The sequence below is a fragment of the Stegastes partitus genome, unplaced genomic scaffold, assembly GCF_000690725.1.
Source record: "Stegastes partitus isolate 25-593 unplaced genomic scaffold, Stegastes_partitus-1.0.2 Scaffold97, whole genome shotgun sequence".
Taxonomy (NCBI): Eukaryota; Metazoa; Chordata; class Actinopteri; family Pomacentridae; genus Stegastes; species Stegastes partitus.
Window position 1 is genome coordinate 348,024 of NW_007577828.1, and position 14,771 is coordinate 362,794.

The window sequence follows — 14,771 nt, forward strand, 5'->3', positions numbered from 1 at the left end:
AGTAAATGTTATCTTTCACTACTGCAATCTAATTTAATTCTACCGAAAAAGCACCTGATAAGATCACCGTTCCTCACTACATTGCTTTACAAGAAGTGAAATAGAGAAATAAATTCATTAATTTAAAAAAAAAACAAAGAAACAATTCCTCCTTCCTTTTCCGCCAGAAAAATGACGCGGTGGTTCCGGCAGCGTCATGACGCATTGATCCACTAGGGGCGCTGTTCTCTGTTTATAATGACCTCAAATCCAATATGGCCGCCGTGTGACGGCTTCTAGCTTACCTCACGCGTCAAATTAGAAATATTATTAATTTGTCGTGTCGTTTTTATGCCCTAAAGTGAATTCGCGGATAGCTATGTGGTTGCCACTTCACACAGTGTGTCTCAGAAGCCGGACAGGCTGCAGGAGGAGCTTCGTCGCTGCTCTGTTGAAGTGTTCACGGCGCAGAGATGCTAACATTTCCCACTTCAGTCATTCAGCTGGACGCTCTGCAGCAGCATGCAAGGCACTACTGTACAGAAACCACGGAGACCCTTCACGAGTCGTCCAGTAAGAATGCTTGTCTTCATTAAAGTACAGAAGTGTTTTCAGTTTCTGTAACCACGAGATAGCGAAAGCTAATGTGTGGCTAACCCCCCTTCAGGGAGTTTCGGTGGAAACCTCAAGACTTTTCTCTTGAAAACACTTGTTATAAGGAAGAAGTCTCACCAAATAGTTGCTTGTTCAAGTAGTTTTCCTAACATGTTGTCTTCAAATTAGTGTGGTTCACCAAACGGTAACCGCCCCCCAAACTACAACTTCTTCTTCTTCTTCTTCTTCTTCTTCTTCTTCTTCTTCTTCTTCTTCTTCTTCTCTTATCTCTGTGGCCACTTGCTGTTTTTGTAATTAGATGATAACTTCCATTGTGAACAAATATTCACCAGAAAAAGATTCCAAGATCATACAATCTCTTGCAAAAGTTTTGTTTTCTTTCTGTGTAATACTCGCTACCTTCAGGACTGTTACACTCTGCAAGCACTGATATAACCTCCAGTACCTGAATCTATTTGTCACAACAGGTAGGCTGCCTAAACAAACAAATGGCTTTTTTTTTAACCTGCTGATTAAGATAAAAAATTAGTGCCTTCTTCAGGTCTACCTTCCCTATAATTTGTTTCCATTCACTTTCTTGTCCCTCCTTGATTTTCACTCCCTCTATTCCCAATGATACCTTAAAATCTCTGTCTTTGTTGCTGATTTTATTATTTATTTCTTTCAACCCCTGCCCCCTTTAAACCCATCAGTATAGCTGCTGACTCCAAATACCTGAGGGCCAACAATGAGCCCATACTGCACTCAAAAACAAACATTTAAAGGCAGTAAACATCCATCCATCCATTATCTATACACCGCTTAACCCTCTCTAGGGTCGCGGTGGGCTGGAGTCTATCCCAGCTGACTTAGGACGAAGGCAGGGCCACACTTAGAGACAGACAACCAAGCACACTCACATTCACACCTACGGACAATTTAGAACCACCAATTAACCTCAACATGTTTTTGGACTGTGTGGGAGGAAGCTGGAGAACCCGGGACTGATGTTCTGACTGTCAGAACTGATGAAGCCTCTTAGATGAGAGGTGAAACGTTTTCAAGAAACTCAAGCAAGTCCAGTTGCTACGATTAAACTACGAGAATAACCTGGATGACTGAGAATCTTCACAGACATAAATCAAAATGCAGTCTCCAAAAGAAATACAGTTTGGCATTTGCACGTTTGCACGAATAATGACTTAATGCACCAAACTATGTGATGGTTTCTTTTTTATGTGCTTATCAGGTTAGAGGATGCAGATGTGCCTCCCGTTGGTGCTAAAGATGTCCTAGTTAAAGTGCTGGCAGCCCCAATAAACCCGTCTGATATTAACATGATTCAAGGTATGGAGTTTGTTGGGTTTCCTCCACACCAGACAGCAGCATTCAGATAGTGCCCTAATTGTAAGAAACTGTGTCAACCAACAGTCATTTATTTTTTTAGAAAGTCTGATGATCATATGGTGGTGTGTGTTTTTTAGGTACTTATGCCATCCTGCCTGATCTTCCAGCTGTGGGTGGTAATGAGGGTGTGGCCCAGGTGATAGAGGTGGGCAGCCAGGTGAAGTCCCTCAAAGCTGGGGACTGGGTCATCCCAAGAGATGCTGGTTTAGGTAAATTAAAGCTCGCGCAACATGAATGGGTCCACCGGTGTCAACGTGAAATCGCTATAGTTCCGTACCTCTGTGTGACCAGGGACATGGCGGACAGAGGCGGTGCTAGCTGAGGATGATGTCATCTCACTGCCAAATGACATTCCGCTGCTGTCTGCTGCCACGCTGGGGGTGAACCCCTGCACTGCCTTTAGGATGCTGTCTGACTTTGAAGATCTCAAGCCAGGTAGCATTTCCCACACACAGGAGTATAATGTTTTCTTTAATGGAACTCAGTGTCATTGGAGTACATACACATGTGTAGATATACAGATAAAGCAAGTCACTTTATTTTATTTTCATCTTTACTGGGCTGGCATTTGAAACAAAAACATCCATAGAAAGGAATTATGTACAGTCATGAGTGTTCATTAATCAACAAGCAACATGATGAGAACAGCATGATTATTTAACCTCTTAAGAACCAAGCTCTTGTTTGATATGCATTTTTTATTTCTCTTTGCTATGTGATCAGATCAAATAGCAAAGATAATAAAAAATAAAAATCTGTAAATAAATAAAAATAAATTTAAAAATATTTAAATTATATATATATAATAAATAGCAAAGAGAATAAAAATATATAAATATAATAAAATAAATATTTAAAAAATGTAATTATTTAAATAAATAAATAAATAAAACAGTAATAAGAAAATAATTTTACAAATAAATAAAAAATACAAAAAATTAACTCCTGTGTTAATATAACCCAAAATGTGATGTCCATGCATGTGGATGCCAGGTTTTAAGAGGTTAAATGTGAAATACTGAAAATCTAAAAGGAGGTTTTTGGATGCAGTACCTAAATGTTTCCTAATAATATGACATGCTATGCAGTAGTCTTGGCCATCATAACACAGTTTCTCTCTATCTGCTGTATTTTTAGGTGATTCTGTGATCCAGAATGCAGCCAACAGCGGAGTCGGGCAGGCGGTCATACAGATTGCTGCTGCAAGAGGCATTAACACGATCAACGTTATCCGAGACAGGTGAATTCAGGTGTATTAGATTACCTCTTCAATCACAAAGTTTTTAGAAACAGTCAGTAAATAACAGAGTATAGCTCTCTGTACTGTTTTCTTCTAAGCTTATTAAGTCTTTTAATAGTCAGTCCTAATAAAGTTGTCAGTCTGCCAGTCTGCACAAGTTTTTATGTGCTAGCCTTTACAGCTGTAATGAACTTTTTTTTCCCTTTCTAAGGCCAGAGTTCACACAGCTCAGTGATAGGCTGAAGGCCATGGGAGCCAGTCACGTGATCAAAGAAGAGGCCCTCAGGCGGCCTGAGATTAAGGAACTGTTCAAGGTCTGTGGGTATGAAGACCGCTTTAAAGATATGATCACACGGTTTTGCCGGCCAGAAAATAACAAAGTTCTGTCATTGTTTTTTCAAGACGTGTCCAAAGCCTAAACTGGCATTAAATGGAGTTGGAGGCAAGAGTGCAACAGAGCTGCTGCGTCATCTACAGTGAGAATGCTTTAAAATCTTTGTTAGTATCATATACCATCCTTACATTGCAGAATAAAACAACAATCATATGTTTTCTGTTTATTTTAGGGTTGGAGGATCTATGGTGACATACGGAGGGATGTCCAAACAGCCAGTTACTGTGCCAGTGGTAAGATGAAACCTGGCAATGGCATTTCAGATTTAAAGACACAATTTTACGTCTTTTCAAATGTGCCCGCTTGCTTTCTTGCTGAGAGTTAGGTGAGAAGGTTAATACTATTCAGTGTGAGAGTGATACTGACCCTCTCATCACCGTCTCAGACTTGTCATTTAACCTTCTGCTTTTCTTTTTACTCACCGTTTAGTATCATTAGTGTTAGGGGAAGTTGTTACATGACGGTCTCACTGTTGTTTAATCTGCTTCTCCATGAGATCACATTAGATGACGCACTGCCCACCTGAGTGCTCCCGTTGTTCTCCCTCTGCATAGTAATTTTAATGTAACATAGTGTATGAGGCCCCACTTTTTTTGAAATCTCGTCATATATCTGCGATTAGAGCGAAACACATCTGTGAGAATTTTCCTTATGTGTGTTATGCAACCTGATTTCTGTCTCCTTCAGTCTGAACCCAGCACTGCTCTGAGCAAGAAAGCAAATTTCTAAAAAAGAAAAATGTTGAACTATTGCTTTAAAGTAACATCTGATGAGGATTTTTTTTTCTCTCACATGTACACATGGTGACCTTGTTCTCTGCAGAGTGCTCTTATTTTCAAGGATGTGAAAGTTCGGGGGTTTTGGGTCACACAGTGGAAAAGAGATAACTCTCATGGTGAGTTCGCATGACTCATAAAATAAACCTAAAGAGATGCACATCTCAACGGGTCACTTCAGATGAACTTTAATGACCTATTCCTTTCTCTAGATGAAAGAATATTCAGAACCATGTTGGATGAGCTCTGCTCCCTCATCCAGCAGGGAAAGCTTACCGCTCCAGCCTGCACCGAGGTGGGTCTCCAAGAGTATGGCAAAGCTCTGGATACAGCCATGCAGCCTTTTACTTCAACTAAACAAGTCCTGATTATGTGAGCTGTCTTGATTTCACATGCTAACACCACACCGTTGTGATTACAGTGCCGAAACTGAACTGTAACCTCAGGACTGTCACATTATTTCTAAAGTGTCAACCAAATGTACTGCTCAATCACATGCTGAGTAAATGTGTCTTCACACCAGGCTCAAAGTCCAGTATCTTTCCTGTTCTGCAATGACACCTCTGAGTGTTTGGCTTACTGGCAGTGATCAAAAGCTCATTAAATCTTTATATACTTATATGAGAGAACAGGCGTTATCACAGAACCCAGATAATACAAATTTATCTGTTATGTTAACAGATGGGACAGATTGCTTTGCTTTTACGTGATTAGTTACACAGACACAATGGAAATCCAGTTAATATTTAGCAACGCATTTATTGTTGAACAGATACTGATTGTCAATGGTGCATTGATTCCATGTACTGGAACCGATTTCTGGAATAGCTGCAGTAGATTTTGACAGTTTCTGGTGAAAAACATTTCACAGACTTCTTGATTCGATGCAGAATCTCACAGTTTCTGGTACCTTAGCCTCTTGAATTTCAAGAATAATGTGTGGTTTTTCAGTTGAAAGGAAGTACCAATAAACCAAGGTCAAGAGGCCACACCAAAGATTTGTGAAGTCAAAGGTTGTTTTTCTTTACTTCATTACATCTAGCACATGGCTCAGTGCATCTGTGGTTATTGTATCATTTAAAATATGAGGACACAATCTGTGATGCTAACTGTGAAACACACGTCATTTAAAACAAATATCTACATGATAACAATACTGCTGATTATTATTGAGTATTGCTCATTTTTCTATTCAACCCCTTTCACACAAAAATGTGCTTTGGTCGGTCTTACTACTCTTTCATGTTTAAGCTGTGAGTGATATATGCTTAAAGTTTGAATAACTTATAATTAAAAGTGGAATATTTTACATCTTTAAACATGTCTAGAATGAATGTGTTAGAAGTGTCTGTGATGATCTCTACTGACTGGTCAGTATGAGACTTACAGCCACAGAGAGGACCGGCAGCAGCCCGCCATAAATGAATGCTGCTCCTTCTTTTACCAAACACGCTTCATACTTGTCAAAGTCTACCTCTCTTGCTGCACACACATGGTCAACCCTGCAGTCACTGTCACACTCTGTCAGGTCGTAGTTGACAGAGTTGAAATCATAGTACTTCTGGAGGTAGCAGTGATCACTAGCCATACGCTCCAGGACCTGGTGCATGGAGGCTGGAGAGGCATCCGGTACTCTGAAGCTCTCTGTGAGGCGATACTCTTTCTCCCAGCGTCCTGCGGCTGCATTAGCGTGACTCAGGTTCAAATAATAGGTCACCACATCCTGAGTGTGCCCACACATGGTGTTTCGAAACAGAAAACAAAACCATAAAAGCATTAGAAGTCTCCTCTGGACGTTTCTTTGTAAAATATTGCTACATAGACAAGCCACTAAACATACTTGAATGAAAATGATATAAACTGGCCATGACTTACTTTGACCAGGAGCGTTTCTGTGTCATATTCAAACACACGAATCCCAGGGTTGTTGGCTCCATCCACGACTCCGGGAAGTGTTGTTTCCCATGGTGTTACACCTGGACTGAGGAACATCGTACTAATAGGAGTGCCTGTGGAAACAGAAAAGGCGTCACTATTGATTACTAGAATTTTACCACTTTAGGTATGGCACATGCTCATGTTGACGTCAGGACACTGCATAGAAGAGGAACCACACGATGAAGCAATTACCAAGTAAAAATAATTCAGTAGATCACTGGTGCAAAACAAGGTAAAAACAAATACTGCTATTAGAACAAAGGGACCTACCCTTTGCGTTGTAGAACATGCGGAAACTGTCGGTATGATGATGACCAAAGAACTGCCCGGCTATGACAGAATGATGCTTTTCAATTAACTCCAAGTATTGCCTGTTGAACTTCGGAGTGAACCATGGCTTACTTCTTTTCTTCTCAAAGAAACCTGGGGGAACGTGGCCAATAATGTAAACCTAGTAGACAAACCAATATAGTTAGAAAAAGTTATCTCACAAAAGGCTGACTTCAACTATTGCTGAATATATTTAGCTTTTGGGTTGTTTTGAGCCAGAGAAATGTGATGTGTCACCAGGCAGAGTCTAGTGGTACAAGATACCATCTTCTCCAGTGGATAATTACTTATACATGGGGACATAACCAGAAGCTGCCCTTCCATTTTACTCTGATAAACAGCATCAATAGAGGTATTCATTTTCATTTGCATATTTCATTGCAAGCATGGAAGCAAATAAAAAGAAATCAGGATAGTGGTTTGCAAAAGTTCCCAGCATCCAGGAAGATGCCCTCACTATTAAATTCAGTAATAATCCTGTTGCTGTGAACAGATTGCGATGCCTTGCCTTCTCTTTGTTGTTGGCTGCCTCCGTAAGAGCCCGATCTGCCCAGTAAAACTGGCCCGCAGGGTCGACCGTGTTCTGGGTCAGCTTGTTCTGGTCGTAGTACAGATTAGTGTTAAGGACCAGCATCCTGAAACCCGGTCGATTCAGTAGCGCTTCTGTGTAAAATCCCCCTGCGCAAGAGGAACATTTCAGAAAGCGTGTTTTACTTACATTTGTTCCATGTATGACAAGATGAGTTTTGGATTCTTTGGAAAGAAACTGTGCATATGTTTGTAAGTGTCACAGCAAGTTGTGTTTACCTTTTATAAATGTCTCTCTGGAGTTTGGATCCAACCAGTCCTGCCACATTTTTGATATTTGCTCATAGATATAGTTTTGGGCTGCAGGGAGCTGACTCTTAGGGTGGTAGTCATGGTTGCCCAGGGCAGAGTACACTTTAGTCACTAAAGAAAGCAATAATATAAAACTTTAGTCATTGTTTAGAGTCAGTAAATGTTAGAACACAATGGTATATACTGATCTGGGACGTTTTCTCCTTTTAATGTACAGCGATGTCACCTGATTTCACACTTACTTGGAAAGACCTCTTTTATGATGTGGGTGAGGTTTCGGACAATGCTGAGCACTGCCTCTTCTCCCAGATCCTCATTGGGTACATGTGGTGTGTCATCTCTGGGAAGTAAAAACAGCTTTCTGAATATATGCTGGGTAGGAGGAAGTGATGATTATCTGGGCCCAGTCAGAAAGAATCTACTACCAACAGTAATAAACCAGTATGCTGTTCTCAAGCTGCTGTACCTCGTAAAATAACGGTGACTCTGAAGGTCTCACAAGCATATGTGTCCCCACGGATGGACTTGGGACTGAACACTGTATTCATGAAAACAAAAAAAGTCCCTGTCAGATTACATACCCCGTCCACACGATGAAGTCCGGGTCTGGTAGGATGTTTTTCATTGCGTGCACAGAGGAGTTGATAAGGTGCCATGGCGCGTCACAGACATAGTCTCCAAATTTACCGGCACCGGCTGCGGGTCGATTCCCGCTGGATGCGCACACCAGTTCAGGATTGTTGCTCAGTTCGTATGTTGGGTCCCAATGCAAATCTGTGATATGCCAAAAGTTCCCTGGACAAAGAAAACAAAAAACAAAAACGATGCGTAATTGCGCGCAGAAAGTTGTGCCTGCACCATGACAAGAGCTCTCCAAGAAACACTGTAATGCGGTTATGATATTAATGCTGCTTACCTGACAGCGCAAGACCCTCTTTCAGAAGCAGACACGATAAGAGCAACCTTACTGCGGACATGTTGAACTCTTTGAAGAAAGCCAACAAACGACAAAAGCCAAGCCGAGGTTTGAAAGGTAAGGCTATAAAGGACAAAGGAAGATAAGATAGAGGTGTTCATGACGCGTCTGTGACTTGAAGGTGGTCCATTGTGTAACACGTTCCCAAGCATGCTTTGTATTTATTTACCTATATTGATAACAAACAAACAAAATAATCTCTTAAATGAACAGTAGATAGCCTGTTATGGGCAATGACTCACCCATAATAAAGAAGCGTCATTGCGCATAATTGTGAAATTAAAGAGACAAAAATTATGATGACTAGTTAATGGATATGTGTCTATTAATAGGCTTCAGCTCAGAGTGCCATAAAAAGCATGAGGATAGTCCGCATCACACTCTATTCCGAGTGGCAACTTAATTCCGACTCCATGTTGCCTGGTTTATTTTAATGTAGGCTAAAGATAAATTCAGTGTAGCAGCTTTTATATTTTATTAAAACATACTAATGTTTAAGTATAGGACTAGCCAAGATGGATTCAAGGCGCAAATTATTATTATTTTTTTTAAATTTGCGATTAACTGTGATTTCTTTGAATTTGTCAGAGGAAAGATATGATTCTCTAATATTTATTTTATTTTAATTTTTTTAAGGTGATGTTTTAGCTTCAAAAAATTCAAAACGTAGATATCATTGCATTTAATGATTCCACAATGGATTCAACTTAATTATATTATGCCAGTGGTATTTTCTAGACACAATTATGAATTAAAAGCTTTGAATAAACAGGAAATGCATTTTATAATCATAATAGAGCCTGTAACCTCCGATTACTACGTATTTCCGGCAGCGTTTGAAGGCACCTTCGGTCACGGAATCGCTAGAATTATTGTACCCCGCGATTTGTCTTGCAGGCAGCCTTTCTCCCAGCCTGTCCACCGCTTCGTCAAGCAACATCAGCTAAAGCTACAGCTAGCAAACGCTAAAGTTTGCATTAGGACCGTAGCTGATATTTTTTAGACTCGCCAATGTTGGTGCCAACGTGGGAACTACAGTCTGACAAGCAAAAATAAGGGCTTACAAATCCCGCAACTCCATGCCATCGCAGCTTTGGCGGGACTTCAACTCTGCGCATGCGCCGTACATTAACTCTGGCGCGCGGGACAATACTAGGAAGAATACAGCAGACGTGTGCGCACCTGCAGACCCAGCTTCACAGTGTCTGTCAAGTTTCACAATAGAGTTTAATTGAATTTACATCTAAGGAGCCAACATGTGGAATCAGGGTGAGTTTAATGTCCACACCGGTGTGTTTATGAGGCTGTCAGGTTTGTTTGTTGACGTTGTCTGCTCGCTGCTAACGTTAGCTTGACTACCGAACTGCCTCTTTGTTGTTGTTGTTGGTTGGATGTTAATGCAAATAAGCAAAGTCGTGTGTGATTTAATTGGGAAGCAGTAAAAGTTTGCTTATGTCTGCTATTTCTGCCGTTTTGCTCTTTCAGGAGGGTACAGTGAGTCTGGTATGGCCGGGGGTTACACTCAGTCTCCAGGAGGCTTTGCATCGCCTTCATTATCCCAAGGAGGAGAGAAGAAAGGGGTCTGTACTGCAGCATGCACCGCAACGCCTTTATAGCACACTGACAGCTTGAAACAGAAGTAACACAACTGTGCTGAAAATCAGTCAAAACTATGACAAACCTCACAATAGCAGCTTTGTCTCTGAGTGTTTAATCTATCATAACCCTATCCCATAATTTGTGCAAATGTTATGTGTAGCAAGTGGATGTTGGCACACAGCAGCCAACCATTGTGTGTGTGTGCTGGTGTGTTTTTGCAGAGAACCCGTGCCACACAAATAGTCCCCTGCACAGTGTCCCAGCTGATGTCTGCATCCCAGGCTGATGAGGCCTTCAGGGTAGGAGATGTGGAAGTTACCCAGGTAAGCTGAATCAAAGTGCTCGATGGCATAGAACGCAGCTTTTTTGATTTGTTTTCTAAAGTGGGCCTGACAAGAAAAGTCACAGTAGCTGATGTCTTTAAATTGGTCCGATTAACAGTCTAAAATCCTATTATTATTGTTATTTTTTAAATGAATAAATGATATCAAATGATAACACAGTGATGCATTTTGTTGCATTCTTGAATTAGTATGTAGTCATTAATCTTTTGTAATTGTATTGTGTAACAACAGTTCATGGTTTGTGTTGTAGGTCACTATTGTGGGTATCATAAGGAGCACAGACAAATCCATGACCAACATCCAGTACAAGGTTGATGACATGACGGGCGCTCCCATGGATGTGAAGCAGTGGGTAGACACAGAGGCAAGTGGGGCTCATTTACACCATTTTCACGATTATTGCTGTGATAGATTAGCCACAAGCCATTTTTTAGTGAAGTATAAATATGCAATAAACAAAACTGCTCACAGGGAGGCCTGCGATGTTGTCGTAATTCTGTCGGTGAAACTGTCGGAGCTGGATCTCAATCTACCAGAAATTAAACTATGTATGAGATAGTTAGCGTATTTGTTTAATGAAGCAATAGGAGAAGATATTTAGGTCTCACTCAAAGTGTTTAGCAGATAGCTGAATAAGCACACAGAGCTCTGGATCAAACTTCTCACCCTATCACCAACAAAGTTAATGTCGGGGCATGAAGTCTGACTGACTGCCTCTCCTCGATCCAGATTACTTATACTATTACATGAGGATGTGCACACAATGTGTTGCAGCTCGCCGATTGGCCCCTCCGTGTCCTTGAGTCTTCTTCCACCATCTCATGGGGGCAAAAACTTACCACTCAGCACCCGATTGTTCAGCACCTTCAGTTCCTCCCTCCTGCAGATACCTGCTTGTGACAGGGAAAGATACACACAAACCACCAAATCCTGTTTCCACATATGTTTTCTAATGCTGCAATTGTTTACAAGTTATGTTGATTATGCCTTAAGATAATAATTAGAGGTTAAGAGAATAATACGAGATTATCAAAACATGAATCAAAAAATATATGATCCTGACAAAACGATCACTAATAAACATCATATTTGGTCAACAACAAATGCCACTTCTGAAATTCTATTTTATTGTTATCCTTAACAGTTTTAGTTCACATGTAGTCAGGTATATTTATATTTACAAACAAATTATCAGAGTAAATACTTATACCAACACTGTTACCTGCATGAATTAGAATTAAAGGATCTAGATTGAAGTAAGGTGCTGTTCAAAGTGTTGAGCAAAAATCTCATTTTTTGTTATATTTAATATCTAATTCCACTTGTGCCCATAAAAAACTTGAAAACTGCTCAATGATTCCTTGTTTAGAGATGATCAGGTTTTGGTATGAGATATCACAGGACTCAAGCACCCTAGCAATGATATGATTTTTATTTGTATAGGACCCCGGTGTGGACAGTAGCGTCCTGCCCCCAGGAACATACGTCAAAGTCTCCGGCAATCTACGCTCCTTTCAGGTGAGTTTACCCCTTTTAACAATACCCAGAAACACAGTGGATCCCTTGTTTTTATGAAAGAAAGCGTTGTTCACATTTTTAACATTCTGCTGTACTATGTGTCTATAAGGTTGTGGGATACTGACCGACACGTTTTTTGTTTTGTTTCCTGAAACACGTGTATTTTACCTTGAGAAGGATGTGTGTAGATGTTTCCCAGAGCTGCTCATTCCCTGTAGGTCCTCTGCAACGTGCACAGAGTCTGAAGGTGTGTGTGTTTGTGTTTTTGTCTCAGAACCACAGATCCGTTGTGGCATTCAGTGTCAGGCCACTTGAGGACATGAATGAGATCACCTCGCATATGCTGGAGGTTGTCCAAGCACACATGGTGCTCGGTAAACCTCAGACCATGGTAAGAAACCTTCAACACACACACCAGCAGCCTTTACAGTTGGTTTGAAAAATTTGAGAATGAGGAAGTTGGGGTCAGTTGCTATGGTTACTTTCAGACGTCAAGTAATTTACATTTATTGAGCCGTTTTCCCACCATGTAGTCAGTTCTGCTGTTATCAGATTTCTAAGAATGTATGTTTGAGGATGTCCTGTATGATGATGCAAAGACAATTTGTCAACAAAATGTACTTTTTCTTTCTCTTTCAGCCAGGAGCTGGTGGAGGAATGAGCAGCAGCATCGTGCCCATGTCACGGCCAGCCATGGGAGGCCAGGGCGGCATGGGAGGGGGCTATGCAGGTGGTAACGACATGGCTAACAACGGGTTAAACCCAAATCAGAATCAGGTTAGTGAATGAGTGAGAAAGCAGACAATCCAAAAATAAAAAATAAAAAAATCCTCAAAATTCAAATGTCAGTGATCTGTGAAGAGCCATCGTCCACAGCCGCGACTAAAGGAAGCTGTTTGCTAATCACACATAAATTAAAAATTATCAGTGATTTGTCACAATGAAAGTTTTCTTCATGGTGTTAAGTTCTTTTACTATTTATTTACTGTCCGCCACTTCCTGTAAAACCCATTTGCATTAATGACTTAGAAAAGCAAGTGATGGTTTCACAAAGAGAAGTAGCTAAGATGTCATGCTTCTTCTTTTCGCAGTTGGACACTTTGTGGATATGTGATGTGTCTGTTTTATCTCATTAGGTGCTGCGTTTGATTCGAGGCTGCCCCGACGCGCAGGGCATCAGCATTCAGGACATAAAACAGAGGCTCAACGGCATAAGTCTGGCTGTCATCAAGTAAGGGAAATGCTGCTCTAAGTTTTGAATGACTTGTGGAATTGTAGTGAACTAGGGCAGTAAAGTTAGTCACTATATTGTCGTGTTTTAAATATATATCATTTCTTTTACATACTGTACTGACAAAGTAGTGTTTCTGTTTCTTTTTGTGCTCTAACAGGCAAGCAGTGGAATTCCTCAGCAATGAAGGCCACATCTTTTCCACCATCGACGAAGACCACTACAAATCAACAGACAATGATGACTAGACATTTTCTTAGCACTTGTGGCGTCACTTATTTGAATTCATCCACACAAAAGTCATTAGTTTTTCCCAACTCAAAGCTATCAACAAAGCAACAGCACCTCTGACCTCTTTAGAACTGAGTGAGATCATGCGCGTCCCTGTCTGTTAAGATACTGTGGCTGATGTTAACCGTTGGTTTTGGGTTTTGTGAGACCTTTAGTGTGCACATCCTGCATTCCTGAGGTTGCTTTTGCTGTTTTGCAAAGTCACACAAGTGTTGCCGAAGAAGCCGTTGGTGGCATTTATTACTACATGTCGGTGTGTACGCCTCTGCCCTGTAAAGCATTTTGTAATTTCAAGAATTTGGGAACATAAGTACTCAGTTTATTTTTGTGTATGTAACTTACAAATTTCAAAAGATTGTACAAAATGCAGGTTGTCCTGTCTCTGGAGCTTTTGTTTATCTAATAATAATAAAAAAAATCTTTAAAAGAAAGAACACTGTATTTGAATATGTTTTGTTCAGCAGGATTAGAAGTGATAAAAGCCCTTTCACTTTCCCACAGCTTGTTTCATGAAAAATGGAAGACAAGGTACTTTTTCACATCATATTGCACACAATTACAGTCATCTTTGCAAATTTATTCAGATTTAAATACAGAAATAGTTAAAAGTTACATCTGTATTTACACCTTTAGCTTAGCGTAACCTTTCACATCACAAAGTGAATTTTTGCATCTGGCGGCTTCACACGCTGGTCATGCTGCACATTAACATACACTTAAACATCTATGAGTTCTTAAAGGTGCACACTGTTAAAAAAAAAAAGACAAAGTTTGAATAAACCCAACAGGTCTGGGTGCATTTAGATGTCCCATTTTATGATGACAGATATATATTTTGCACAAGAGTAACATATTAATCTCCACATGAACAGAAAATAGTTTCAACTTTCAAAACACTGGTGATGCTAAACAACCATTAGCCCTTTGTTGTCATTTCACAGCACACCATTAAGTTCTTACTGGTGATTAGTTTGATGTGGTTGGAGGAAGAGTTTCTGCTACTGAAGCTGCAGAGAAACTGTCATTTTATAGTTCACCATTAAGTTTTTCAGCTGAATTTTTTTTTTAAAAAGAAAAAAAAAATTCACACTATAGCAACCTTTTGTACTCGCTGGTGATTAGTTTGATGTGGTTGGAGGAAGAGTTTCTGCTACTAAAGCTGCAGAGAAACTCTTTTGTGGTTTGGACTGTCGCCTTCTGTTGAGGACTAGACGGAGCCCTTTCTGGTTAGAGTTTGCATATATACAATGCGAGTTTGACACAGACGTTAAATATGAATGCAATAACATGTAACCCATTGCTATGTGAAGCTGA

General features: G+C 40.3%; 3 protein-coding genes across 3 annotated transcripts; 2 read left to right on the top strand and 1 right to left on the bottom strand.

Annotated features, from left to right (window-relative positions):
- Positions 1-241: 241 nt before the first annotated feature.
- Positions 242-4,920, top strand: mecr (mitochondrial trans-2-enoyl-CoA reductase). Its single transcript, XM_008277388.1, has 10 exons — positions 242-552; positions 1,823-1,920; positions 2,058-2,189; positions 2,272-2,415; positions 3,118-3,220; positions 3,432-3,534; positions 3,623-3,696; positions 3,787-3,847; positions 4,437-4,509; positions 4,603-4,920. The coding sequence occupies exons 1-10, from the start codon at positions 359-361 to the stop codon at positions 4,764-4,766; spliced, it is 1,146 nt and encodes a 381-aa protein (XP_008275610.1). The 5' UTR covers positions 242-358; the 3' UTR covers positions 4,767-4,920.
- Positions 4,921-5,129: 209 nt separating this feature from the next.
- On the bottom strand, positions 5,130-8,761 carry smpdl3b (sphingomyelin phosphodiesterase acid like 3B). Its single transcript, XM_008277390.1, has 9 exons — positions 8,717-8,761; positions 8,415-8,537; positions 8,080-8,293; positions 7,741-7,838; positions 7,466-7,609; positions 7,167-7,336; positions 6,599-6,779; positions 6,266-6,399; positions 5,130-6,113 (listed from the first exon to the last, which is right to left on the bottom strand). The coding sequence occupies exons 1-9, from the start codon at positions 8,718-8,720 to the stop codon at positions 5,751-5,753; spliced, it is 1,431 nt and encodes a 476-aa protein (XP_008275612.1). The 5' UTR covers positions 8,721-8,761; the 3' UTR covers positions 5,130-5,750.
- An 845-nt stretch (positions 8,762-9,606) lies between these two features.
- On the top strand, positions 9,607-13,891 carry rpa2 (replication protein A2). Its single transcript, XM_008277389.1, has 9 exons — positions 9,607-9,743; positions 9,960-10,054; positions 10,295-10,396; positions 10,668-10,781; positions 11,861-11,935; positions 12,210-12,326; positions 12,575-12,712; positions 13,072-13,166; positions 13,327-13,891. Exons 1-9 carry the CDS (start codon positions 9,731-9,733, stop codon positions 13,412-13,414), a joined length of 837 nt encoding a protein of 278 aa, XP_008275611.1. The 5' UTR covers positions 9,607-9,730; the 3' UTR covers positions 13,415-13,891.
- The last annotated feature ends 880 nt before the right edge of the window (positions 13,892-14,771 follow it).

Coding starts and splice junctions, on each gene's coding strand:
- mecr (XM_008277388.1), top strand. CDS start 359: ATGTGGTTGCCACTTCACACAGTGTGTCTCAGAAGCCGGACAGGCTGC. Junction 553..1,822: donor GACCCTTCACGAGTCGTCCA/GTAAGAATGCTT, acceptor TGTGCTTATCAG/GTTAGAGGATGCAGATGTGC. Junction 2,190..2,271: donor CCCAAGAGATGCTGGTTTAG/GTAAATTAAAGC, acceptor CTGTGTGACCAG/GGACATGGCGGACAGAGGCG.
- smpdl3b (XM_008277390.1), bottom strand. Junction 6,400..6,598: donor CATGTTCTACAACGCAAAGG/GTAGGTCCCTTT, acceptor CTGTTTCCACAG/GCACTCCTATTAGTACGATG. Junction 6,114..6,265: donor CAGAAACGCTCCTGGTCAAA/GTAAGTCATGGC, acceptor GGGCACACTCAG/GATGTGGTGACCTATTATTT.
- rpa2 (XM_008277389.1), top strand. Junction 10,782..11,860: donor AGCAGTGGGTAGACACAGAG/GCAAGTGGGGCT, acceptor TTATTTGTATAG/GACCCCGGTGTGGACAGTAG. Junction 12,713..13,071: donor TAAACCCAAATCAGAATCAG/GTTAGTGAATGA, acceptor TTATCTCATTAG/GTGCTGCGTTTGATTCGAGG.